General features: G+C 45.6%; 1 protein-coding gene across 1 annotated transcript in view; it reads left to right on the top strand.

Annotated features, from left to right (window-relative positions):
* Nucleotides 1-21,727, top strand: part of H6PD (hexose-6-phosphate dehydrogenase/glucose 1-dehydrogenase) — a 42,587-nt gene extending 20,860 nt beyond the window's left edge. Inside the window, exons 4-5 of the mRNA XM_051988624.1 lie at nucleotides 11,039-11,308; nucleotides 13,791-21,727. Coding sequence (XP_051844584.1) covers nucleotides 11,039-11,308; nucleotides 13,791-15,154 — 1,634 coding nt within the window. The 3' untranslated portion in view covers nucleotides 15,155-21,727. The remainder of the gene's footprint in view (nucleotides 1-11,038; nucleotides 11,309-13,790) is intronic.
* Nucleotides 21,728-23,339: the final 1,612 nt, after the last annotated feature.

Genomic DNA, 23,339 nt, shown 5'->3' with positions numbered 1-23,339 from the left:
CAGTTCTTCTTTGGTCATAACTTCCTCCCTTCTCTGGCATGCAGACTATCCCTTTACTCTCCTAATTTGCTTATAATATCACTCTTTATGTCTAAATCTTGAACCCATTTCTACCTTATCTTGGTATTGAGTGTTAGATGTTGATCAATGATGTTAGATGTTGGTCAGTGCCTAGTTTCTGTGACACTATTTTCCAATTTTCTCAGAATTTTTTGTCAAATAGTTCTTATCCCAGAAGTTGGAATTTTGGGGTGTCAAACACGAGATTACTATAGTCACTGATCATTGTATCTCATGAATTAAACCTATTCCACTAATCTACCATTTTATTTCTTAGCAATTACCAGATAATTTTGATGACTGACAGAAACTCTCTTTTGCCTCTTTCTGTATCCTCAGAGTGCACAGTGGCACATAGTAGGTGCGTAATAAAAATTTATCAATCGACTCTTCACCACCTGACTCCATCCTTCCTTTCTAGCTTTATTAGGCTTTATTCCCTTACATGTTCTCTGGTCCAATCCAATTAGCCTTCTTGAAATTCTTCATCTCCCACCTCTCTGCCTTTGCATTGGGTGTCCCTGATTCTTGGTTGTTCTTCCTCATCATCTCTGCCTCTTGGAGTCACTGGTTTCCTTCAAGACCCAGCTCAAGCACAACCTTCTGCATGAGGTTATTACTGGTTCTCCTAGACCTCTTTCTCCTCTCCAAAAACTCCCTACCTCTCATCTGCTTTGTATGTTTTATAAATATTGACTTAAATATGTAAGGCAGCAAGGGGGCACCATAGTGCACAGAGCATTTGGTCTGAAGATCAAGGAGACTCATGTCCCTGAGTTCAAATCCAGCCTCAGATACTTCCTAGCTGCGTTACTGTTACCCTATTTGCTTCTGTTTTCTCATCTGTAAAATGAGCTGGAGGGAGAAATGGCAAACCACTCCAGTACCTTTGCCAAGATTACTTCAAATAGGTCACAAAGAGTCAGACATGGCTGAAATGACTAAACAATTTAGGTGCATGTTGTCTTCCTTATTAGAATGTAAGCTTCTGGAGAGCAGGGACTTGTTTTACTTTTGTCTTTGTATCTTCAGGACCTAGAACCTAGTGAGTGAATATTTAATAATTGTTTACTTAATGAGCAATGGATTAGTGACCTCTGGAAACCCCTTTACAATATACCCAACAAGTGGCCATCCGGCCTTTACTTTAGGCTCTCTGCTGAGGAGGAGCTCACTCTCTGCCCCCCCAAGCCAGTCCTTTCCAATTTGGAATATTCCAGTTCAAATTGGAACATTTTTCCTTGCATCATGCTTAAATTTTTGCAACTTCTTGTCCCTTTTCTCTAAGAGCTTTGTCTTCTGGGACCAAACAGAATAACACTCCTCCTTCAACTTTCAGACACATGATGACAGCTTGGCTCAATCTTCTCCTCTCTGGGCTGAATCTCCCCACTTCCATCCTCCTATGGCATGGATTTGAGGCCCTTCCACATTCTGGTTGCTCTCCCTCCTCCTCTCAAGCTTATCATTGTCCTTCCTAAAATGTCAGCCCCAGACCTGACTGAAATATTCTAGCTGTCATCTGAGCAGGGTAGATGACAGAGGTTCTGTCACTTCTTTACTCCTGGAAATTGTGCTTCTCTGTCTCAATCCTGATTCTGGAACTTGCGTGGCCATGGATAAATTCATTATCCTCATCAACTTTCAATTTCTTCCTCCATAAAATAGGGATAAGAAATACACATGGGATAACGCATACTTCACAGGATCATTGTGAGAGTCTCATGAGCTAATTGGTGTGAAGTACTTTGCAGAGCATGGTATAGTTTGGAAGTCCAAGATTCTGGGTTTGACACTCACTATCTTCACTTTAGACAAATCACTCAAAAATCTCTTAGTTGATGAGGATGTTGGGCTGGGATTCTGTGACCTCATTTCCATGGGCCTCAGTTTCCTCATCTATGAAATGAGCATAATGATATTTAGACACCTCATTATTAGGGTCATTCTGAAGTCTAGCCTTTCAGGTATTCTAGAATCCTTAAGGCACTCTAGAAATGTAAATTTGTTTTATTATTGCCAGCGCTCCTTAAAAGGCTGGCAATCTCCTGTCAGGGAAAGTGTATGTGGAGACTAATGTTACTTTTGCCCTTGTCTCCCCTTTTGGAGGCCTTCCTTTAGTCAGGAAGGGGAGGGAGGAAGAATTTCCCAGAATGGAGGAGGTCTGCACTGTCCACACAGGAAGGTCATTGGTCCGAGGGCCTGGTGCTGAATGATCTCAGCATCCCAGATGTGGAGCAGCTGTGCCATCTGCTCTCAGCATGGATTTGTGAATAGGGTGGTACCAGAGTTGGAGGGGTCAGGAGACCTAGCTCCCTCCACCCTCACCCCCATCTGCTCTGCCTCCTGCAGGTGAGAGAGCATCAGTCAGCCAAGACCAGCTGCTAGATCTGAATGGCTGGTGGGGCAGTAGGAGAGCCCAGCCCCTTCCTGCAGGAAGGATTTTCTCCTTTCTGCCTTGCTTTTCTCTATTTTTAAAGATCCCAGCAGGTGACTGACTGCAGGGAGAGCAGATGGGACTTGTTTAGAAACCTCTTCTCGATTCAAGACCAGACGTGTCTGAGGCAGAAAAGAAGGGAAAGTGACAGAATTATCAATCTAGACCTGAAAGGGACTTAAAAGGCCATGGAGGCCAATCCACTTATTTGACAGACAGATACAGAGACTAAGCAACTTGCCAAAGTCACCAAGACAGCAGATTGTAGAGATGGGGTTTGAACATATATTCCCTAGCTACAAAACAGGTGTTTTCCTGCTGTGAGGTCCCAGATTAGAATGATGGATAATCAACAAATCAATCAAAAAACATTTATGAAGTACCATTTATTATTTAAACCCCAGGGCAGCTAGGGAGTGCTATAGTGCATCAAAACTCATTTTCCTGAGTTCAAATCCTGCCTCAGACCCTTATTAGTTGTGTGATTCTGGACAAAGCCACTTAACATCATTTGCCTCAATTTCCTCATCTGAAAATGAGTTAGAGAGGGACATGACCAATCACTCCAGTATCTTTGTCAAAAAAACCAAAAAAACCAAAAACCTAAAACCACAAATAGGGTCACAAAATAAACCTAAACAAAAAACCCCTAAAAATTAAAAAAACAAAAATACCCCCCCTAATTAAACAGCAATTAAAAAAAATAAACTAAAAATACTAAAAACAACAACAACATCATGAAACTAAACTAAAAAAAAAAAAAAAACTAAAAACAACACAATAAAAATTCATGCTTGATCTCTTAGCTCTTGATTATTTTCTCTGCTGACGCTTAGCACAGTACCTGGCACATAGGAAGCACTTAATAAATGCCTGTTGATTGATGTCCCCGGTGCCTGGAATGCTCTTTCTCCTCATCTCTGACTACTGACTTCCCAACAGATACTCTTAAATGCTGCTTTTTTTCCCTTCTGGATTGCTGAACCCTTCCCCAAAATACTTTGGGGTTTTGGGGCTAGATTTCTTTTTAAGGACCATGACTTAAACCCAAACCATTCTGATTCTCATTGATTGGCCACTAGTAGGTCCCAAGCCAAGCCCCATTTTGTAATATTCTCCTTAAAATGTAATGTTCTCTTCGTTTCAGTTCAGTAATCACCACAAGTACAGCCAGGTGTTAAAGTCCAAATCTTTGATTATCTCTTTCAAAGTCCTATCTCCTTCACTTGGGGCTCAGCTAGTTTTCTGGAGGCCTTCCGGAGTCTTGGTTTCAGTGGGGAAGCAAAGGAGGGGAGGTTGCCACCAAGGTGGTGTGAGATGGGATGAATCTGTCTAAGTCCAAGGGCTTGTGCTCCAGCCTTCTGTCTGCTTGTCTCTGAATCTCCCTGGCTGAGGCTTCTTGCTTATATGCTACACACTGAGTACAAACCAATCATTATATCACTAGGAAACCATTATTTGTTGTAGGAATAAGTCAATGCTAAACTAGATTTAACCATTATCTCCTCAATTCCACTTAGTACCTTGTTTCAGGTTCTGGCCCATAACATCTCCTTGCAGGATCAGATCAATCATACTGAACCATGCTAAATTAGATAATTATTGCCTCTATCAATTCCACTTAGTACCTTGGAAGAATCCTTTGTTTCAAGTTCAGAGTTCTGGCCCATAACACCATTTGGTCATTGTTTGGGTTTCAATTGATTCAGATTGAATGTAAATATTAATTATTTCTGCTTTGGCAAGAAACCCTGAAGGTCTTTCCCTCCTAGATTTATTTGGATTTTTTATTTTGGACTAAGTGAAAGAGGAGACTCTTTGCCTCCAATGCTACCTAGCCTTAATCACTGAATGGGTGTACCCTCAGTCAAACTGAGACCTTTTGAAGACTTCGGCTTAAAAAGGTCAAGGTCTCCCATTTCATCCAGAAAGAAACAAAGAAAACATACTTTATTTTATACTCTGAGATCCATTAGTTCTCTACCTGGAGGTAAGCAGCATGTTTTATGATGAATGCTTTGGAATCACAGTTGGTCATTGTATTGACTAGAATTTCTTGGTCTTTTAAAGTTGATTCTGTTTTCTTATGGTTCTAGGGTATAAATTGTTCCTTGTTTCTTCCCATTTCACTTTGCATCAGTATATACAAGGCTTCTCAGGTTTTTGAAATCCATTCATTTCATCATTTCTTATGGCATAATAATATTACTTTCACATACCACAACTTGTTCAGCCATTGCTCCATTGATCGGTTTTGTAACAGCTATAAATACTGTAATGCCAGAGAAACTGAGGCAAGACAAAACTTGATTTTTAAGTTTTTAATTGTGGAGATTTTAGCTAGCTGATTAAGATGGGACTCATGTCCAAAAATCATTCTGGCCCTGAGCGACTGAGGATCATAGCTTAGTCCTGACAGGATAAGGGTTAAGATAAGAAGGTGGAAGGCAGGAGACAGTGAGGCAAGGGACAATACCCAAAGGGAGGGGGAATTATCTTAGCAAGGATCACGATAATGCACCTCGATTTTATGATACAGGGGGATGTAAAATAGCCAAAGCTTCAGGGTTTTTCCTGACTTAATTCTCCCAGTCCTACTGGCAAGGAAAAAAGTGAGGGGCTATAATAATTTTATTCAGGGCATAACAATACTTTTGTACATATGCATCCTTTTTCTTTTTTTCTGATCATTTTGGGGTAGAAACCTAGCTGGGTCAAAGGATAAGCACTGTTTTAATAGCTTACTTTCTAGAAAGTTTGGACTAGTTCACAATTTCATCCACAATGGGATTATTTTTGTCATTTTTATTTTCTGTCATCTTCACCAAGCTGATGGACATGAGATGGTACCTCAGAATTGTTTTTAATAGGACTGCTTATATTCAATCCAGCAAATTAACCTCAAAGGTATTTCTTAATCACCTTCTATGTTCCAGGCAGTAGACCAGGAAGGGGAGCCAAAGACAAAAGAGGAAACAAACAGTGACTGACCTGAGGAGCTTATGATCTATCTGGGAAATAAGATATACAGTCACGAATACAATGTGTAGACTAAGAAATTTTAATAGGGAAAGATTTACCAATACCTGAGACTGCAATCAGGAGAAGCTTTGAGTAAGAGGGAGCCATAAGGTGAATGTGAAAAGTTTTGGGGAAATGGAAAGTGAGAGAAGTGCGATAATAGGAACTGAGATTAGAAGGGCAGGTGGGAGTCAGAATGCAGAGGGATTTCAATGCCAGGCTGAGGATTTTGTATTTCATCTTATAAGTCATAGGCAAACAGTGAAGATTTTTGATTAGATATGGGGGAGGGGGACACACTAGAACACACCTGTGTTTTAGGAATGGTGGATGGATTAGAGAGGGGAGGAATAAAACCAATTGGGACCAATTAGGAGGCTATTACAGCAATTCTGGTACACCAGGATGAAATCCTGAATCAGCATCCAGGTCGTGTGAATGGAGAGGAGGGGACCAATTGGGAGAGTGCTGTTGAGGAGAGCTTCTTAACTTTTTGATAGCATGGATTCTTGGTATCTGGTGAGCCAGAATTGTGTTTTGAAGGACATGCCAAGTTTAAAGGTCAGTGAAAATAAAGATGGAATAGATTTATCCCTCCGAGTTCACGGACTCGAACTCCACCTGTGGTTCCAGATTAAGCTCTCTGCTAGAAAGACACTACCAGATTTAGGAGCTGATTGGATTGGCAGTTAAAGGAGAGGGTGATTCCAGTATGGGTCTGAAAGGAAGAACAGGCTCTTGAGAAAAATGGGAGTGTTTGCAGTTCGTTTCCAGATGTCTCTGTGATATAAGGAGCCTTACAGGAGGATGGACAAGGTGAGGTTACTCTTACCAAAAGCTTTTCACTCATTAGCTAGTTGGCCCCAACATCCTTTATAGCCCAATGAATCAAGCTCTGGGCTGCTAGGTGGCGCCATAATACATACAGCTTCCTTTTTAGCCCAATTCATTAAGGTCTGGGGCTGCTAGGTGGCGCCACAGGCACACACCTTCCTGTATAGCCCAGTGAATCAAACTGTGAGGCTGCTAGGTGGCGCCACAGGCACACACCTTCCTGTATAGCCCAGTGAATCAAACTGTGAGGCTGCTAGGTGGCGCCACAGTGCACACACCTTCCTGTATAGACCAGTGAATCAAACTGTGAGGCTGCTAGGTGGCGCCACAGTGCACACACCTTCCTTTATAGTCCAGTGAATCAAGCTCTGGAATTGCTAGGTGGCGCCATAATACATACACCTTCCTTTTTAGCCCAATTCATTAAGATCTGGGGCTGCTAGGTGGCACCACAGGCACACACCTTCCTGTATAGACCAGTGAATCAAACTGTGAGGCTGGTAGCTGGCGCCACAGTGCACAGACTTTCCTTAATAGTCCAGTGAATCAAGCTCTGGGGCTGCTAGGTGGCGCTATAACACATAGACTTCCTTTTGAGCTCAATTCATTAAGCTCCGGGGCTGCTAGGTGGTGCCACAGTATACAGACCTTCCTGTATAGCCCAGTGAGTTAAGCTCTGGGGCTCCTAAGTGGCGCCACAGTGCACAGATCTTCCTTTATAGCCTAGTAAATCAAGCTCTGGGAATGTTAGGTGGCGCCATAATACATACACCTTCCTTTTTAGCCCAATTCATTAAGGTCTGGGGCTGCTAGGCGGCGCCACGGTGCACACACCCTCCTGTATAGCCCAGTGAATCAAATTGTGAGGCTGGTAGGTGGTGCCACAGTGCACAGACTTTCCTTAATAGTCCAGTGAATCAAGCTCTGGGGCTGCTAGGTGGCGCCACAGTGCCTAGACCTTCCTGTATAGCCCAGTGAATAAAGCCCCGAGGCTGCTAGGTGGCGCCACAATGCACAGACCTTCCTGTGTAGCCCAGTGAAGCAAGCTCTGGGACTGCTGGGTGGCGCCATAATATATACACCTTCCTTTTTAGCCGAATTCATTAAGGTCTGGGGCTGCTAGGCGGCGCCATGGTGCACACACCCTCCTGTATAGCCCAGTGAATCAAATTGTGAGGCTGGTAGGTGGTGCCACAGTGCACAGACTTTCCTTAATAGTCCAGTGAATTAAGCTCTGGGGCTGCTAGGTGGCGCCACAGTGCCTAGACCTTCCTGTGTAGCCCAGTGAATAAAGCCCCGAGGCTGCTAGGTGGCGCCACAATGCACAGACCTTCCTGTATAGCCAGTGAATCAAGCTCTGGGACTGCTGGGTGGCGCCATAATATATACACCTTCCTTTTTAGCTGAATTCATTAAGGTCTGGGGCTGCTAGGCGGCGCCACAGTGTCCAGATCTGCCTTTATAGCCTAGTAAATCAAGCCCTGATGCTGTTAGGTGGCGCCACAGTGCACAGACCTTCCTTAATAGTGCAGCGAATCAAGCTCTGGGAATGTTAGGTGGCGCCATAATACATACACCTTCCTTTTTAGCCCAATTCATTAAGGTCTGGGGCTGCTAAGTGGCGCCACAGTGCACAGACTTTCCTTAATAGTCCAGTGAATCAAGCCCTGGGGCTGCGAGATGGCACCACAGTGCACAGATCTTCCTTTATAGCCCAGTAAACCAAGCTCTGGGAATGCTAGGTGGTGCCGTAATATATACACCTTCCTTTTTAGTCCAATTCGTTAAGCTCTGGCGCTGCTAGGTGGTTCCATAGCGCACATACCTTCTTGTATAGCCCAGTGAATCAAATTGTGAGGCTGGTAGGTGGCGCCACAGTGCACAGACTTTCCTGTATAGCTCAGTGAATAAAGCCTTGTGGCTGCTAGGTGGCGCCAAAATGCACAGACCTTTCTATGCAGCCCGGTGAATTAAGCTCTGGGGCTCCTACATAGCGCCACAGTGCCCAGATCTGCCTTTATAGCCCAGTAAATCAAGCCCTGGGGCTGCTAGGTGGCGCCACAGTGCACAGACATTCCTTAATAGTCCAGTGAATCAAGCTCTGGGGCTGCTAGGTGGCACCATAATATATACACCTTCCTTTTAACCGAATTCATTAAGGTCTGGGGCTGCTAGGCGGCGCCACGGTGCACACACCCTCCTGTATAGCCCAGTGAATCAAATTGTGAGGCTGGTAGATGGTGCCACAGTGCACAGACTTTCCTTAATAGTCCAGTGAATCAAGCTCTGGGGCTGCTAGGTGGCGCCACAGTGCCTAGACCTTCCTGTGTAGCCCAGTGAATAAAGCCCTGAGGCTGCTAGGTGGCGCCACAATGCACAGACCTTCCTGTGTAGCCCAGTGAATCAAGCTCTGGGACTGCTGGATGGCGCCATAATATATACACCTTCCTTTTTAGCTGAATTCATTAAGGTCTGAGGCTGCTAGGCGGCGCCACAGTGTCCAGATCTGCCTTTATAGCCTAGTAAATCAAGCCCTGATGCTGTTAGGTGGCGCCACAGAGCCCAGATTTTCCTTTATAGCCCAGCTAATAAAGCTCTGAGGTGTTAGGTGGCGCCATAGTGCACAGACCTTCCTTAATAGCCTTGTGAGTTAAGCTCTGTGCCTGCTAGGTGTCGCCACAGTGCCTAGACCTTTATAACCCAGTGAGTCAAGCTGTGGGTCGGCTAGGTGGCGCCATAGTACATAGACTTTCCTGATGAGCCCAGTTTATTGAGCCCTGGGGCTGCTTGGTGGGGCCACAGTTCACACACCTTCCTTCATAGCCCAGTTCATTAAGCTCTGGGGTTGCTAGGTGGCGCCACAGTGCACAGAGTGCCAGAGCTAGAATGAGTCTGCTCATCTTCCTGAGTTCCAGTGTTCTCTCAGAGTCTCACTGGCTGTGGGACCCTTGGGAAGTCACTTATCCCTGCTTGCCTCAGTTTCCTGAAGTGAGCTGGAGAAGGAAATGGGCCATCCCTCCAACATCTTTGCCAAAAAGACCTCACGTTGCAGTTGTGTAGTGTTAGACGTGACTCAACAGTCTAATTTCTTGCAGTGAAATTCACCTGTTGCCTGTAACAGTATCACTCATCATCTGCATTCGTCTTCCCATTGCACTCTTTGCAACTCTATGACTCAATAGCTCCCTGGTGGTCCTCAAACTTTTTAAATGGGGGGCCAGTTCCCTGTCCCCCAGACTGTTGGAGGCCGGACTATAGTAAAAACAAAAACTTTGCTTTGTGGGCCTTTAAATAAAGAAACTTCATAGCCCTGGGTGAGGGGGATAAACGTCCTCAGCTGCTGCATCTGGCCCGCGGGCTGTAGTTTGAGGACCTTTGCCTAGAATGAAGTACAAAGTCCTGAGCCTGGTATTCGAGGTCCTTTCTATTGAACCTCATAGCTCTGTACTCCCACACATTAACTCTTTCCTCTCCTTGCTATCCCCTAGGCTTGTCATGTTCACCTGAAACTCTGGGTCTCTGCTTGGGCGCTTTCTCTCAGCTTCAATAATAGTTCTATATATAATAATAGTTTCTATATAGTTTCAAAGTTTATATTATTTCATCTGAGCCTCATGCAGACTGTGAGGATCGTTATCATTCCCACTTTACAGATGTGGAGACTGAGGCTCCTCCAGCTGGAGGAGCTAGTAAGTTTTGGAAGAGAGATTTATGTCAGGTCTCTCCCTATTCCAGATCTTACTCATTTCTCTTATTGTACATTAGCCCAGTGCCAGCACATGTTATTGTGGTTGTTCACTTGTTTTCTGTCCAGCCCAACTCTTTGTGACCCCATTTGGGGCTTTCTTCACCGGAATGATTGGCCATTTCCTTCTCCAGATAATTTTACCAGGGAGAACTGAGGCAGACAGGGGTAAGTGGCTTGTCCAGAGTCACGCAGCTAGCAAGTATTTGTGCCTGGATTCGAATTCAGATCTTCCTGGCTCTAGGCTTGTCTCTGTCCGCTGAGCCATCCTAGTGACGCCACCTGGCACGTAGTGAGCACTCTGTAAATGTTACCTTTTACCGATTATTATTATCAGGAGGAGCAGCATTACTCTCTACAACGTGCTGTGTAGGGGCTGGAAAAGACACACAATTTAGTCTGTCCTTGCAGTCCAGGAGGGGATAGATCCCAGCACAGATGGCCATAACATGAACCAGGAAGGAATCGACGTAAGATCCAAGGGAGAAGGTTATCATAACCTTCCCCCTCTTTGCTGTGGGGGGAGTGATTCAGGAGGGGTTTCAGGGGGAGGGGCTGGTTCTTGGGTGGCAAAAGGAAGAAATCAAACAGGTGAAAGAGGGGACTTTTTTTTTAAGCTCTTTTTTAAGCTTTTTAAGCTTTTAAGCTCAGGGACCTGAGTGAGCAAAAGCTCAGAGTGGGGAAGCACTGAGTTTGGCTGGCGTTCAGTTTGACTGGAATATAGACTATCAGACTATTTTTGGATCTTGGGGATGGGGGTCAGTGCTGAAACGTGACTTGGAGAGTGTTCCGTAGCAGATTTAGGAGTTGGGACTTGACTCAATGGGCCTTTGATGGCGCTGGAGGCTTGACCAGCTCCCTCCCCTTCCTCCTCCGGCCCAGTCTTCCCTCTGTCCTCCCAGACCCACTGATTCCCTCCCCATCCCTTTTGCTTCTCCCAGGCCGCATCAGCTTTTATGAAGAATACGGAGTGATCCGGGACGTCATCCAGAACCACCTGACGGAGATCCTGATGTACGTGGCCATGGAGCTGCCCCGGAACCTCAGCGACCCAGAGGAGCTGCTCCGCCACAAGCTGCAGACCTTCCGGGCCCTTCGGAGCCTGGAAAAGGGGAGCGCCGTCCTGGGCCAGTACCAGGCGTACGGTGGGCAGGTCCAGAAGGAGCTGCAGAAGCCTGCCGGCTATGTGAGCCTGACACCGACCTTCGCAGGTAGGTTCCCTGCTTGGGCTGGATCGGGAGGAACTTACCTGGAACACAGGGCTGCCTCTGAGCAAGAGTCAAGAGACCTGAGTTCAAATGCTGCCTCTGATACTGTAAGTCACTGGACAAGTCATAAATAGTACCCTTGATGTCCAGCTGGAGGGACTTTAGAGGACCAGGTGATTTTTCTCAAAGCCATATCGGTAGGAATAAGAATTTAAACCTAGTTGGCGCAGTGGATAAAGTGCTGGGCCTAGAGTCAGAAAGATCCTTCATGAGCCTCAGACACTAACTGTGTGACCCTGGTCAGGTCATTTCACCCTGTTTACCTCAGTTTCCCCATCTGTTAGATGAGCTGGAGAAGCAAATGACGAATCACTCTAGTATCTTTACCAAGAAAACCCCAAATAAGGTCACAAAAAAAAAAAAAAACCCAACTTAACAACCACTTCCAAGCCCAAAACTTTTTTTTTGTTGTTGTATTCTGCTGCCTCTCACTCGACACCTTTGATCTCCACCTGAAAAATATCCAGTGATTTCACTGGATGAGGAAGAAGATATTTTCTATTTTCCCCCCTTTTTTCCCCTTTAAAGCATGGTAAGGTTTATTTATCTAATTTTTAAAAATTAACAAGCATTTATTTTTCTCTCCCTCCCATCTTTCCCCATCCAGTTGATAAAAAAAAAAAAAGAAAAACCAAGCTTCTGTAACAGATATACATAATCAAGCAAAACAAATCCTCATATTGTCCACGTCAAAAACCTTCTGTCTCATTCTGCATCTTGAAGCCACGACCTCTCTGCCAGGAGGTGGCAGCAGACTTACTGTTCCTCTGACATTTGGATCGGTCAGTTTTCTCTGCTGTAAAATGGGAGAACAATTACGCCTCGCCCACGGGGTGGTGGTGAGGGCAGAATGCAAAGACAAAGAACTATATTGAGACCAGCGCTGATGTGATTATTATAATTCAGCCTTTCGAAGTTATTTGCAATGCTGCTGGTGTTGTATAAATTGCCTGCTTGGTTCTGCTCCTTTCTCCTTGCACCAGTTCATCCCAGTCTTTGCGGCTTCTCAGAATCTGCCTCTTTCATCCAGGAGGCGTTTTCCTGTGGCCCTGGTCTCAGTCCAGAGGCTATTCCCATATGGCCACCGGTGACGGCCCGGGGGGATTTCCAGGAGGACTCTGGGGGATGTGTGAAATTCCTCTGAGATCCCTTTAGGGTTGACCTGGAAAGCCTGGTTACTAGTAGCTTTTTTCTGGGCAGAGAACAGCCATGGTGGCAGTCTTCCCACCCTGGCCCGACGAAGATGGATTGAGACCAGCTGCACATCCTTCTGGGCCTAGATCTAGGGTTAGGCAGCTTCTCGCTCCCCAGGATGTTAGTAGAGTGGAGTGGCTGGACGATGCTGGGTGGTGGAACCTTCTCCACCCTGTCCGGTCAGACTGTGGCTGGTCAGTGATGAGTGAGCCAGCCGGGCAGACCAGGCCGCTCTCCTGGTACCTAGCGCCCAGCCCTCCTTCACTTAAATCCAATTTACTTGCATGTCATAGCATCCCCTCCCTAATGTCATGGAGCTCTTTGAGAACAAAGGACAAACAATAACAGTTTCCTGCGTACTGGCTATGTGACCTTCTTCTCTAGGGAACCAAGAAGACTCTCAGGGACCCCACTCTGCCTCGGCTGAAGGAACTCCCTCACTAGGAATTCTCCACAAACCACAAGTCTGGTTCAAATGCAAAATCCCACAGCTCTCTGTATTATAGGTTTTATTTTCCCCATTTTACAGCTGACAACAAGTTCTAGAGGAGTTAATTAGCTACCAAAGATCATACAGCCGGTTAGTAAAAGAATTGAGATTTAAATCCAGGCCTTCAGGTTTCCAAGTTGAATGTGCTGTCCACCAAAGGATTCTTCACTGCAATATTGTTGCCATGCCTTACTCTTTGTGACCCATTTGAGGATTTTTGGGTAAAGATACTGCAATGGTTTGCCATTTCTTTCTCCAGGTCACTTGACAGATGAGGAAATAGAGGTAAACAGGGTAAAGGCACGTGCACAGAATCACACAGCTAGTATTTGATTTTTCTCGCTCCAGGTCTGGTGCTCTATCCATAGTACCTACTATGTGTCAGGCTGAGTTTTGAGATACAGAGAAAGGCATAGAAAGTCCCTGCCCTCAAAGAGCTTACAGTCTAGAGAAGACTCAGGCTTATCTACAGGATAAGCTGCTGAGATAACGTTGGGGTGCAGAAGATGCGGGTTTAGCTGGGATTTGAAGGGAGCCTGGGGTGGGAGGTGAGGAGGAAGACTTTTTCAGTCACTGGAGGCTTTGAGCACAGTCTTGTGGCCCCTCATTCGGCATGTGGTCAAGGGCGTCCCTCCCTCTTCCCGTGCGGGTTGGACTAACTGGTCCCCAAGACCCCAACCCGATCCCGAGGCATTGTGCTGGGTGCCTCTCTGAGTTTCCTGCCTCCCCCTTGTTTTTTAGGAGTCCTCCTTCAAATCGACAACCTGCGCTGGGAGGGCGTCCCCTTCATCCTGATGTCTGGTAAAGCCCTGGACGAGAGGGTGGGCTACGTCCGGATCGTATTCAAAAACCGGGTGTACTGTACCCAGAGCGAGAGCCACCGGGATTCTGGGAAGAGCCAGTGCCAGCCCAGACAGATCGTTTTCTATATCGGGCACGGGGTGCTGGGCGGCCCCGCGGTGCTGGTCAGCAGGAACCTGTTTAAGCCCTCCCTGCCCCCTGGGAGCTGGCAGGAGATCCAGGAGATGCCCGACCTTCACCTCTTTGGACAGCAGCTGGCTGATTTCCATGCCTACCGCCCCCGCCAGGAGAGGGACGCCTACTCCATTCTGATCTCCCACATCTTCCACCGGCGGAAGAATTCCTTCATCACCACGGAGAACCTGCTGGCCTCCTGGGACGTGTGGACCCCGCTGCTGGACAGCATCGCCCAGGAGGTGCCCCGGCTGTACCCTGGGGGAGCCGGCAATCAGCACCTGCTGGATTTTGAGCAGGAGGGCAGCCAGGTGGTCTTTGTGCAGCGGGAGGTGGAACAGCTGGTGTCCGGCCCCGGCCCGGGCCCAGTGCCTGGAGATTTCAGCATCCTCAGGTCCAAGTACCGCAACAGCTCCCTTGTCTCAGCCTGGCCCGAGGAGCTGATCGCCCGGTTGGCGTCCGACATCGAGGCGGCCGCTGAGCGGGCCGTGAGACATCGCGGGGAGTTCCACCTGGCCCTCTCGGGGGGCGCCAGCCCCGTGGCCCTCTTTCAGAGGCTGGCCACGAGACACTACAGCTTCCCATGGGGCCACACTCACCTGTGGCTGGTGGATGAGCGCTGTGTCCCGTTGACCGACCCCGAGTCCAACTTCCAGGGTCTGCACGTCCACCTGCTCCAGCACATCCGCGTGCCTTACTGCAACATCCACCCCATGCCCGTCCACCTGCACCGCAGGCTGTGTGTGGAGGAGGACCAGGGCGCCGAGCTCTACGCCAAGGAGATCTCGGCCCTTGTGAGCAACAGCAGCTTTGACCTGGTGCTTCTGGGCGTCGGCACCGACGGGCACACGGCCTCGCTCTTCCCTCACTCGCCCGCTGGCCTGGAAGGGGACAAGCTGGTGGTGCTCACCGAGAGCCCTGCCAAGCCCCACCAGCGCATGAGCCTCAGCCTCCCCCTCATTAACCGGGCCAAAAAGGTGGCCGTCCTCGTGATGGGCAAAAGGAAGAGGGACATCGCCCATCTGGTGAGCCGGGTGGGCCACGAGCCCCAGAAGTGGCCCATCTCCGGGGTCCTCCCTTCCTCTGGCCAGCTCATCTGGTACATGGACTACGATGCCTTTCTGGGCTGATGGTGCTCATGGGCTCACCTGCCCTCCCATCGTCCCCACTCACCAAAGAACTTGGTGCTCAATGGCCATACATTCCGACAGCCCCCGAAGGGTGGGGAGAGGAGCGGGTAATAGCTATGGATTGGATGAGATGAGGAGTAATCCAAAAAAAAAAAAAAAAAAAGCTGGATTTAAAGTCAGGATCCGAGTTCAAATCCCAGCACTGATCTACTAACTGTGTGACCTTGAAGAAATCATTAATCTACTCTGGTCTCGGTTTCCTCATGTGTAAATGAGGGGGTTGGATTAATTGATCTCTCAAGTGCCCTCCAGCTTAAATCTGTGATGTGTAACTACTGTGGTCCCTTCCAACTCTGAGATTCTGTGATACTGTGATTCAAAGGGTTAATTCAATGACTACTATGAAGAGGAAAGTACCCAGAACTTCTAGGACCATTCCTTCTGTACCTCAAAGGAACTTTTCTTCTCTTTGGGGAGAGAAGATGCCTTATATGAAAAGAATGAACTGCCACATCCAGAAGTGCCGGGATAATGTGGTGCCAACTGAGCCAGCGGGATGCCAAGGAAGGTGGTGAATAGATGGGATGGGCTAATCAGGGGTGGCTTCCTGGAGGAGGTGAGTTTTTGACATTGGCCTTGGGAAAACTGATAGGGAAGAGTCAGGGGAAGATGCTAAGACCAAGAAATGGTGAAAATCAGAACCCAGAAATGAACTCTTTGTCCCTGGGAAGGGGGCACTTAAGTCCTTTGCCTTGACTAGAGCAGAATTCTTACTGTGAAATGCTGAAACAGGGATGGAGAAAGATGGGAGGCCGCTGGTGGTCAGCCAGACATTATCTTCTGTTTCCATAGATCTTTCAATGTCTACAAAGTACTTTACAGGAGCCTTGTGAAATAGGTGCTATTTTTATTCCCATTTTACAGACAAAGAAACTGAGACTTACTAGTTGAGTAACTAGTAAGTGTCTCAAGCTAGTTAGGTCCAAGCAGTTTAAGCTCCACCCCATGGCCAAGAGAAATGAACACCAGGCTCAAAAACTAGTAATTAATGCTATAAGCCATGTCTTTCCAGTAGCTCCATTCTAGCAGCCAGGAGCTTTTGGCGTGGGTGGTCTCCCTCTGATCTGAAAGGAGCAGCCATGTTCCTTTCTGCCTTAACCTAGATCACCTGGAGCAGGGGAAGACTGTGGGACAACAGCTGGACCACCGGCTTTCACTCAACCTTGCGATATCACTCTCTAAGTGCCTCCTCCTAGCGAATATGTCCATTTGTGGGTGTGGGGGACGGTCCGGGATCCTCCTAACAGACCAGAAATTCTGGACTGTGGTTTCATAAAATCTCAGGATTGTCTCCAGTCGTCTCCCAGAGAATCTAAACATTTTTTAAACAACTTTTTAATCCTCTTTTCTTCACATAGAGGGAATGTGCCATAATAGGTAGATTTTCAGTCAACAAGCATAGACGCACACCAAGAGAGAGAGGGGAATAATAATGTATCCTATGTATATACACAAATGTGAATCATAACTATAAAATGTTTTGTTTGCCGTATCATCCAAACGTGAACGTATATGTATATATGCATGTGTGTACATCTATACCCACATATTTCTATATACATCTATCTATATATACATTATGTGTATATACATACTCATGCATCTATAGAGAGAGGTATATGTAGCTTTCTATTTGTATGCATGTGTGTGTAAATACACACACACACACACACATATGGGTATATACAGATCCACATGCACATCTCCATATACATACATTTAGCATTCCTTCCTGAGCATTATAAGACCAGAAAAGCTCTGAAATAGCCGGGGGAGAGAATCTCATTATACACAGTCACACGTAATACAGCCCTTTTGGGGAGAGGAGCCCTGGGGATGATGTCACAGCCAAATTAATAGTTGATAATGTTTGTACTTCCATCCAGGCTAATTATGCATAGGCCCTTGATTAAGGCACGAAAGAGTTGGCCGAGACAGGTATACTGGTGTGATAAATGGCTTCTTCTTTTTGGAATTCCCCACCCACCCTTCTCCAGTGGACCCAATTAGATCAGACTCTCTTATTTCAAATCCACAGATGAATAATAGCCTTGACACGGGATCTCAGCTTCTAAGTTTGCTAATTGTTCTTCCCTGTTCTGTTCTGTGCTTTTCAGTTTTAGCTAGCTGGGATATGAAGGAGATCAGATAATCTTTTGTTGTTGTTATAGACTTTATTTAAAATAGCCTTAGTGAGGAAAAATCTTATTAATTTTCAAGATACATGAATGGTTTTCAACATTCACCCTTGCAAAATCTTGTGTTCCAATATTTTTCTCCCTTCTTTCCCTCCATCCTCTCTCTTAGACATCCAGATATATGTTAAACATGCACAATTCTTCTGTACATATTTCCACAAATGTCATGCTGCACAAGAAAAATCAGATCAAAAAAGATATCTCCATTACAATCTATTGGAATTGGCCATTGTTGAAGGGAGCCACGTCCAACAAAATTGATCATCAGATAATCTCGTTGTTTCTGTGTTCGATGATCTCTTGGTCCTGCTCATTTCACTCAGCATCAGTTCATGTCAGTCTCTCCAGGCCTCTAAAATCCTGCTGATCATTCCTTATAGAGCAATAATATTCCATAGCCTTCATATACCATCACTTTATTCAGCCAGTTTCCAGTGAGGGTTAGATACTCTTAAAACTTCCTTCGGGCCTCAGTGTTCTAGGATGCTGGGATTGCAGGCGCAGCCCCTCAGATCTGGAAGTCCCTCCAGGCCTACAGCTGAATAGGAGGACCCTTTGAAGGCTGCCCTTCCTTCCACTTTGAGACAGTCCTCAATAGGATTTTTTTTCAATGTCAATTTCTGTAGTGACCACTTGGTGGCATTAGTGCCCCACAACTTATTTTCAGATTTTTCAGCTGCAATCTGAGGCTGTGAATGTGGCTCACACTCTGTCCCATTGCACAGGTGGGTGCATTCCCAGAGACCACCTATTTGGGGTCAGAAGTAACTCGGGGGTCATTGGGTCTAATCTGCCCATTTTTCAGATCAAGAAACTGAGGCCCCTAGGAGGTGAGATCAGGTAGTGAGCGGTCCAAATCTAGAGTTCCTTTGTCCAGGGCTGCTTTTTCTTTCCCCATTGGGGGAAACCAGTTTGTTCAGGCCCCTTGGCCTGGAGCAGGCGTAGTATGGTCCAGAATTCCTTTCTGAGCATTGCGACACCAGAGAAATGCCCGGGAGAGAGAGCCCAGGCTCAGGGGTGAGCTTGCCATTGATGTCAGCATGTCAAATGGCTCGTGAGTCACTACGAATGGAGCCCAACCTCTCATTGTCCCATTCTCATTCAGCCATAGACTTTCTTGTCTTCTCATGATGTCAGAGGTTATGTATTGTAAGTCTGTGGGGAGAGGGGGAGAATAAAAAAAAACCCAAACTCTCTGTATGCTTTTTTCCTGGAACTGAGCAGCTTTAGACTTCCAAGTAGAAACTTCTTTGAAGGAAACTCTTTCTGCCACATGTGACCACTTCTCTGTGCCTCTATTTCCTTATCCATAAAAATGAGGGAGTTGGAGTTAACATAGGAAGGACCCTTTTTGTTTTTATTAATTGCATCTCTAGTGCTTAGCATGGTACCTGGCATATAGTAGGTGCTTAATAAAAGCTTATTGGATTGGCTTGACATTGGGCACGTTTCCTCATCAAGAAAGTCAAGGGGCCTGGGATCTTGCTTCTGGGACCTTGGGGGATCCCAACCCCTCTCTGGGGTTCCTTCCTTATCTGTAAAATGAGGGAGGGGCAGCTAGGTGGTGCAGTCGATAGAACACCAGCCCTAAAGTCAGGTGGAGCTGAGTTCAAATTTGACCTCAGATACTTAAGACTTCCCAGCTGTGTGACCCTGGGCAAGTCACTTAACCCCAATTGCCTCAGCAAATAAATAAATAAAATGTAGGGCTTCACAGATACAGGGAAAGAAGGCAGACCCCCTCAAGGCCACACAGATAGATCTGAACCCAGAGTTTCCGCCTCTGGTATATAACACTGTGTCTCTGGGCCTGTCTTGGTAGAGGAAATTACTTCACCATGAGCATCTCACTTTAATGAAATCACAGAGAGACAGAGACACACAGAGACACAGAGACAGAGAAAAGGAGAGAGAGAAAAAGAGATAGAGACAGAGACACAGAGAGAGAGAGAGGGACAGGGAGAGGCAGAGAGACACAGATAAAGAGACAAAGTGATAGAGAAAAACAAAGAAAGACACACACACACACACACACACACAGAAACAGACAGCAACAGAGATTGAGAGAGATAGAGTGAGAGAAACTGGAATGGTTTAGACCAGCACTTCTTAAATTTTTTCCATTTAAAATCCCTTTTTGCTGAAGAAATGTTTATGTGATCCCAGGTTTATAGATATATAAAATAATATCAAATCAAACATTTACTATAATAAATTATAATTTCATGACCCCCACATTCAATTATGCACCTATATGGGACTGAGAAGCACAATTTAAGAAGCTTTGGAGAGACCGCTAGATGGTTCAGTGGACAGAGCACCGGTCCTGAAGTCCAGAGGACCTGAGTTCAAATCCAGACTCAGACACGTAACACTTCCTGGCTGTGTAACCCTGGGCAAGACACTTAACCCCAATTGCCTCTCAAAAAAAACAAAAACAAAAACAAAACAGTTTTGGATTAGACTAGCTCTAAGGTTCCATAACTAGACGACCAATAAGGTCCCTTTTTGCCAGAAATCCTACGTTTTTGCTTTTAATTTTCACAATTTACATCTCTCTCCTTTTCCTTTCTCACTCCTGAGTTAAAATAAAATCCAAACTGAGGGGAAGCAGAGGAAGGGAAGGGGAGGGGGGGGGCACGGTGGATTAGTTGACCTCTGAGATCCCTTCCAGTTAAAGTCCAGGATCCATCCAATAGAATGGAAGCTCCTTGAGGGCAAGGTTTGTGTCACCCCCCTGTGCCTAGCAGAGTTCCTGAATCTGAATTCTGCCCAAATCTATGTCCTGTCAGAAAACAAATGGAGAATCTGTTTCCAGACCTCCGCCACCTCCTGACTGGGGTGAATGATTAGCACTTGTAATTGTAGCTGAGCCAGATTACCATTGGCTGCCATGTGGCAAGAACAGAGGGACTTTCCAGACTGTTGCAAGCTGCGTTCTGATTTTGGGTCTGGAGTAGATTCCTAAGTGACCACAAATGGCAATTTATGGAGACTCACATGGGTGCGATAGCATTGGAGCCAGATGGAGGTAGATATGGTAAAGCTCTTCAAAACTCAGCTTTTTCTGTTCGGTCTTTGAATTCTCTGTACTTGGCACATAGGAGATACTTACTCAAATGCTTGTTGATTGACTAATCATGGACTCCTAGTGTCTGGGTCAGTTAGGGAGGCAGTCAGCCAACTAGCATTTAAGTGTCTACTGTATGACAGATACTATGCTAAATAGTGGATTTCTTTTTTTTTTTTCACTTTTTTAAAAAAAATAATATTTTATTTTTCCAAATACATGCAAAGATAGTTTTCAATATTCACCTTTGCAAAACCTTCTGTTCCAATTTTTTCTCCCTCTCTCCTCCCTTCCTTCTCCCCAAGACAGCAAGCCATCCAGTATAGGTTAAATATGTGCAATTCTTCTAAACATATTTCTATATTCATTATGCTGTACAAAAAAAAAATCAGATCAAAAGGGGAAAAAATAGGAGAAAGAAACAAAACAACAAAAAAGGTGAAAATACTCTGCTTTGATCCACATTCAGTATCCACAATTCTCTCTCTGGATGCAGATGGTACTTTCCATCCCAAGTCTATCAGAATTACCTTTAATCATCTCATTGCTGAAAAGAACCAATTCCATCACAGTTGATCATAAGTGATGGATTTCTAAGGAAAGGGACTAACTTTCCCTACCTATGAGGAGCTCATGGCCTAGTTAACGAGAGGAATAATATGCAAACAACTACCTACAAACAACATGAAAACAGGAAATATTAGAAACAATCAGCAGAGGAAAGGCATGAAAATCAATAGGAATTAGGGAAGACTTCCTATAGAAGGTAGAATAACATTCCCTTCTTTTTTTTTTTCTCCATTATTGAGGCTCTCCCAAAATAACCAGTCCCTGAATCTCAGATCTCATCTAGTCCAGGTGATGCTCAAAGAATACCTGTTCTGATGTTGCCAATCAGTCATATTTTTTCCAATTACGTGTAATTTTTAGCATTCATTTTTGTAAGGTTTTGAGTTCCAATTTTTTTCTCCTTCCCTCCCTTGCCTCCCTCCTCCTCGAGACAGCACGCAGTCTGATATAGTTTATACATTAACATCCCCTTCTGCTCTAAATCTGTGATCCTATGTAAGTTTAAACCAACTAGTAGACAAATATATAAAGGGGAAAACGATTGCATATGCTACCTTAAGATGGTAACCCATTGGAATGGAAATAGCAGGGTACATAATGGAAGTATTACCTTTATGTTTTCCCGGCACAGTGCCTGGTTCATGGTTAAACTACTTAATAAATGCTTGTTAATGAGTGGGGAGTTGTGGGTATCTTTTCATAGGGTCCCTGGTTTAGAATGAGAAAGGCGTAACCATTCCATTAAAAAAAATTGAGCTAAGAGATGACTTTGAGAATAGATGTCTTCAAATCCTGGTAAGACTTGAGTTTGGCCCAAATAAGTGCTCAGTCTTTTCTAAGTGTCTTCCATCCTCTGGGAATTCCCAAGGAGCCAACAGGGCTCTCTCTCAGGGACCTTCAGAAGTGTACCATCAGGCTTTGTCTGAGACCTTCAGTAGTTACCCTGTTGCCCCTGTAATATTCAAGGGCCATCTTCTTCTTGACTTTTTTGGGAAGGTCCTATTGCCCCAGTCCTTTGTAGAAATGAAACCACTGCTGGATTCTGCTCCCTGGGTCATTTTGATGCCTTTTCCATGTTAAACCTGGCCCCTGATGGATGCAGGTAGTCACAGAATGGTTTTTCATTCAGGTGACATCTTTGGGGTCACTAATTTCCTCCTGCCTTTTCAGGACTTGGCAAAGACTTCAGGGGGTATCAGAACCTGATTAACCCTTCTGCCTTATTTGGTGACCTGATAAAACATCTCAGGAGGCAGAGACAGGCCTGTAGTGGACCTGAAAATGTCAGTTGGAAGAGATGTCTATAAAAAACCAAAATGGTTCCAGGAAATGTGATTTATTTCAGGTGAAAATATTCTGCTATTGAGATTCCCCCAAAATAACCAGTCCCTGAATCTCAGATCCCATCTAATCCAGGTGATGCTCAAAGAATCCCTGTTCTGATGTTGCCAACCAGTGATCATTCAGCCTCTGCTTGGAGAATTCCAAAGCAAGGAGGAGGCACTCGCCCCCTCCCTCCCGAAGGAGCCGCCATTCCACTTTGGGGAAGCGATCAGCAGCAGAAAGTTCTTCATCACATCAAACTTAAATTACCTTATCCCCAACTGCCACCTACTCCTCCTAATTCGACCCTCTGGTCCTAAGTGGGACAGCTTTTTGGCTTTGGGGGGGTTGGTTGTTTGTGGGTTTGGTTTTTTTTTTGTTTTTTTACAGGAAACTGGGGAATCTTTGTTCCCGTCCAGCCTACTTGTTTTTTAAGTATATAATAAATCCAACATGTTTCCCTCAAAGCTGTCCTGCCAAGCAAGACAAATTTAATCCCTCTTCTCTGTGTCTCAATAGATGTGTAATTTAATGGTTCCCTCCAATGAGACAGATTGAAACCCACCCATGATTCACCATCTTGCAAGAGTCCCCTCTTCCTATGAGCTCGTTAACATAGTAGGGTTGGCCACCCAAGGTGCTAGCTGTCTTTTTACTTTGTGATGTAAAGAACACTCATCCTGCCCTCCCATCATTCTTCACCCTTACCATGTGACCAACCCATTTTTTTGTATCTTGCTTTTCTCTAGGGACATCCTTTCTTCCTGTTCTTAGGAGCTCCTCATTGGTTCTGGGTTGCTGTTTGTTAATGGACCCTTGGGCAGCATGTATTTAGTTTCATTTCTTCTCTCTCTCTCTCTCTCTCTCTCTCTCTCTTTCTCTCTATCTCTTTCAGTCTCTCTCCTTTCTCTGTTGCTCTCGTCTATCTCTGTCTCTGTCTCTCTGTCTCTTTCTTTATCTTTCT

Source organism: Antechinus flavipes, chromosome 3 (assembly GCF_016432865.1).
Source record: "Antechinus flavipes isolate AdamAnt ecotype Samford, QLD, Australia chromosome 3, AdamAnt_v2, whole genome shotgun sequence".
Classification (NCBI taxonomy): Eukaryota; Metazoa; Chordata; class Mammalia; order Dasyuromorphia; family Dasyuridae; genus Antechinus; species Antechinus flavipes.
This window is presented reverse-complemented; position numbering and strand designations above follow the sequence as displayed.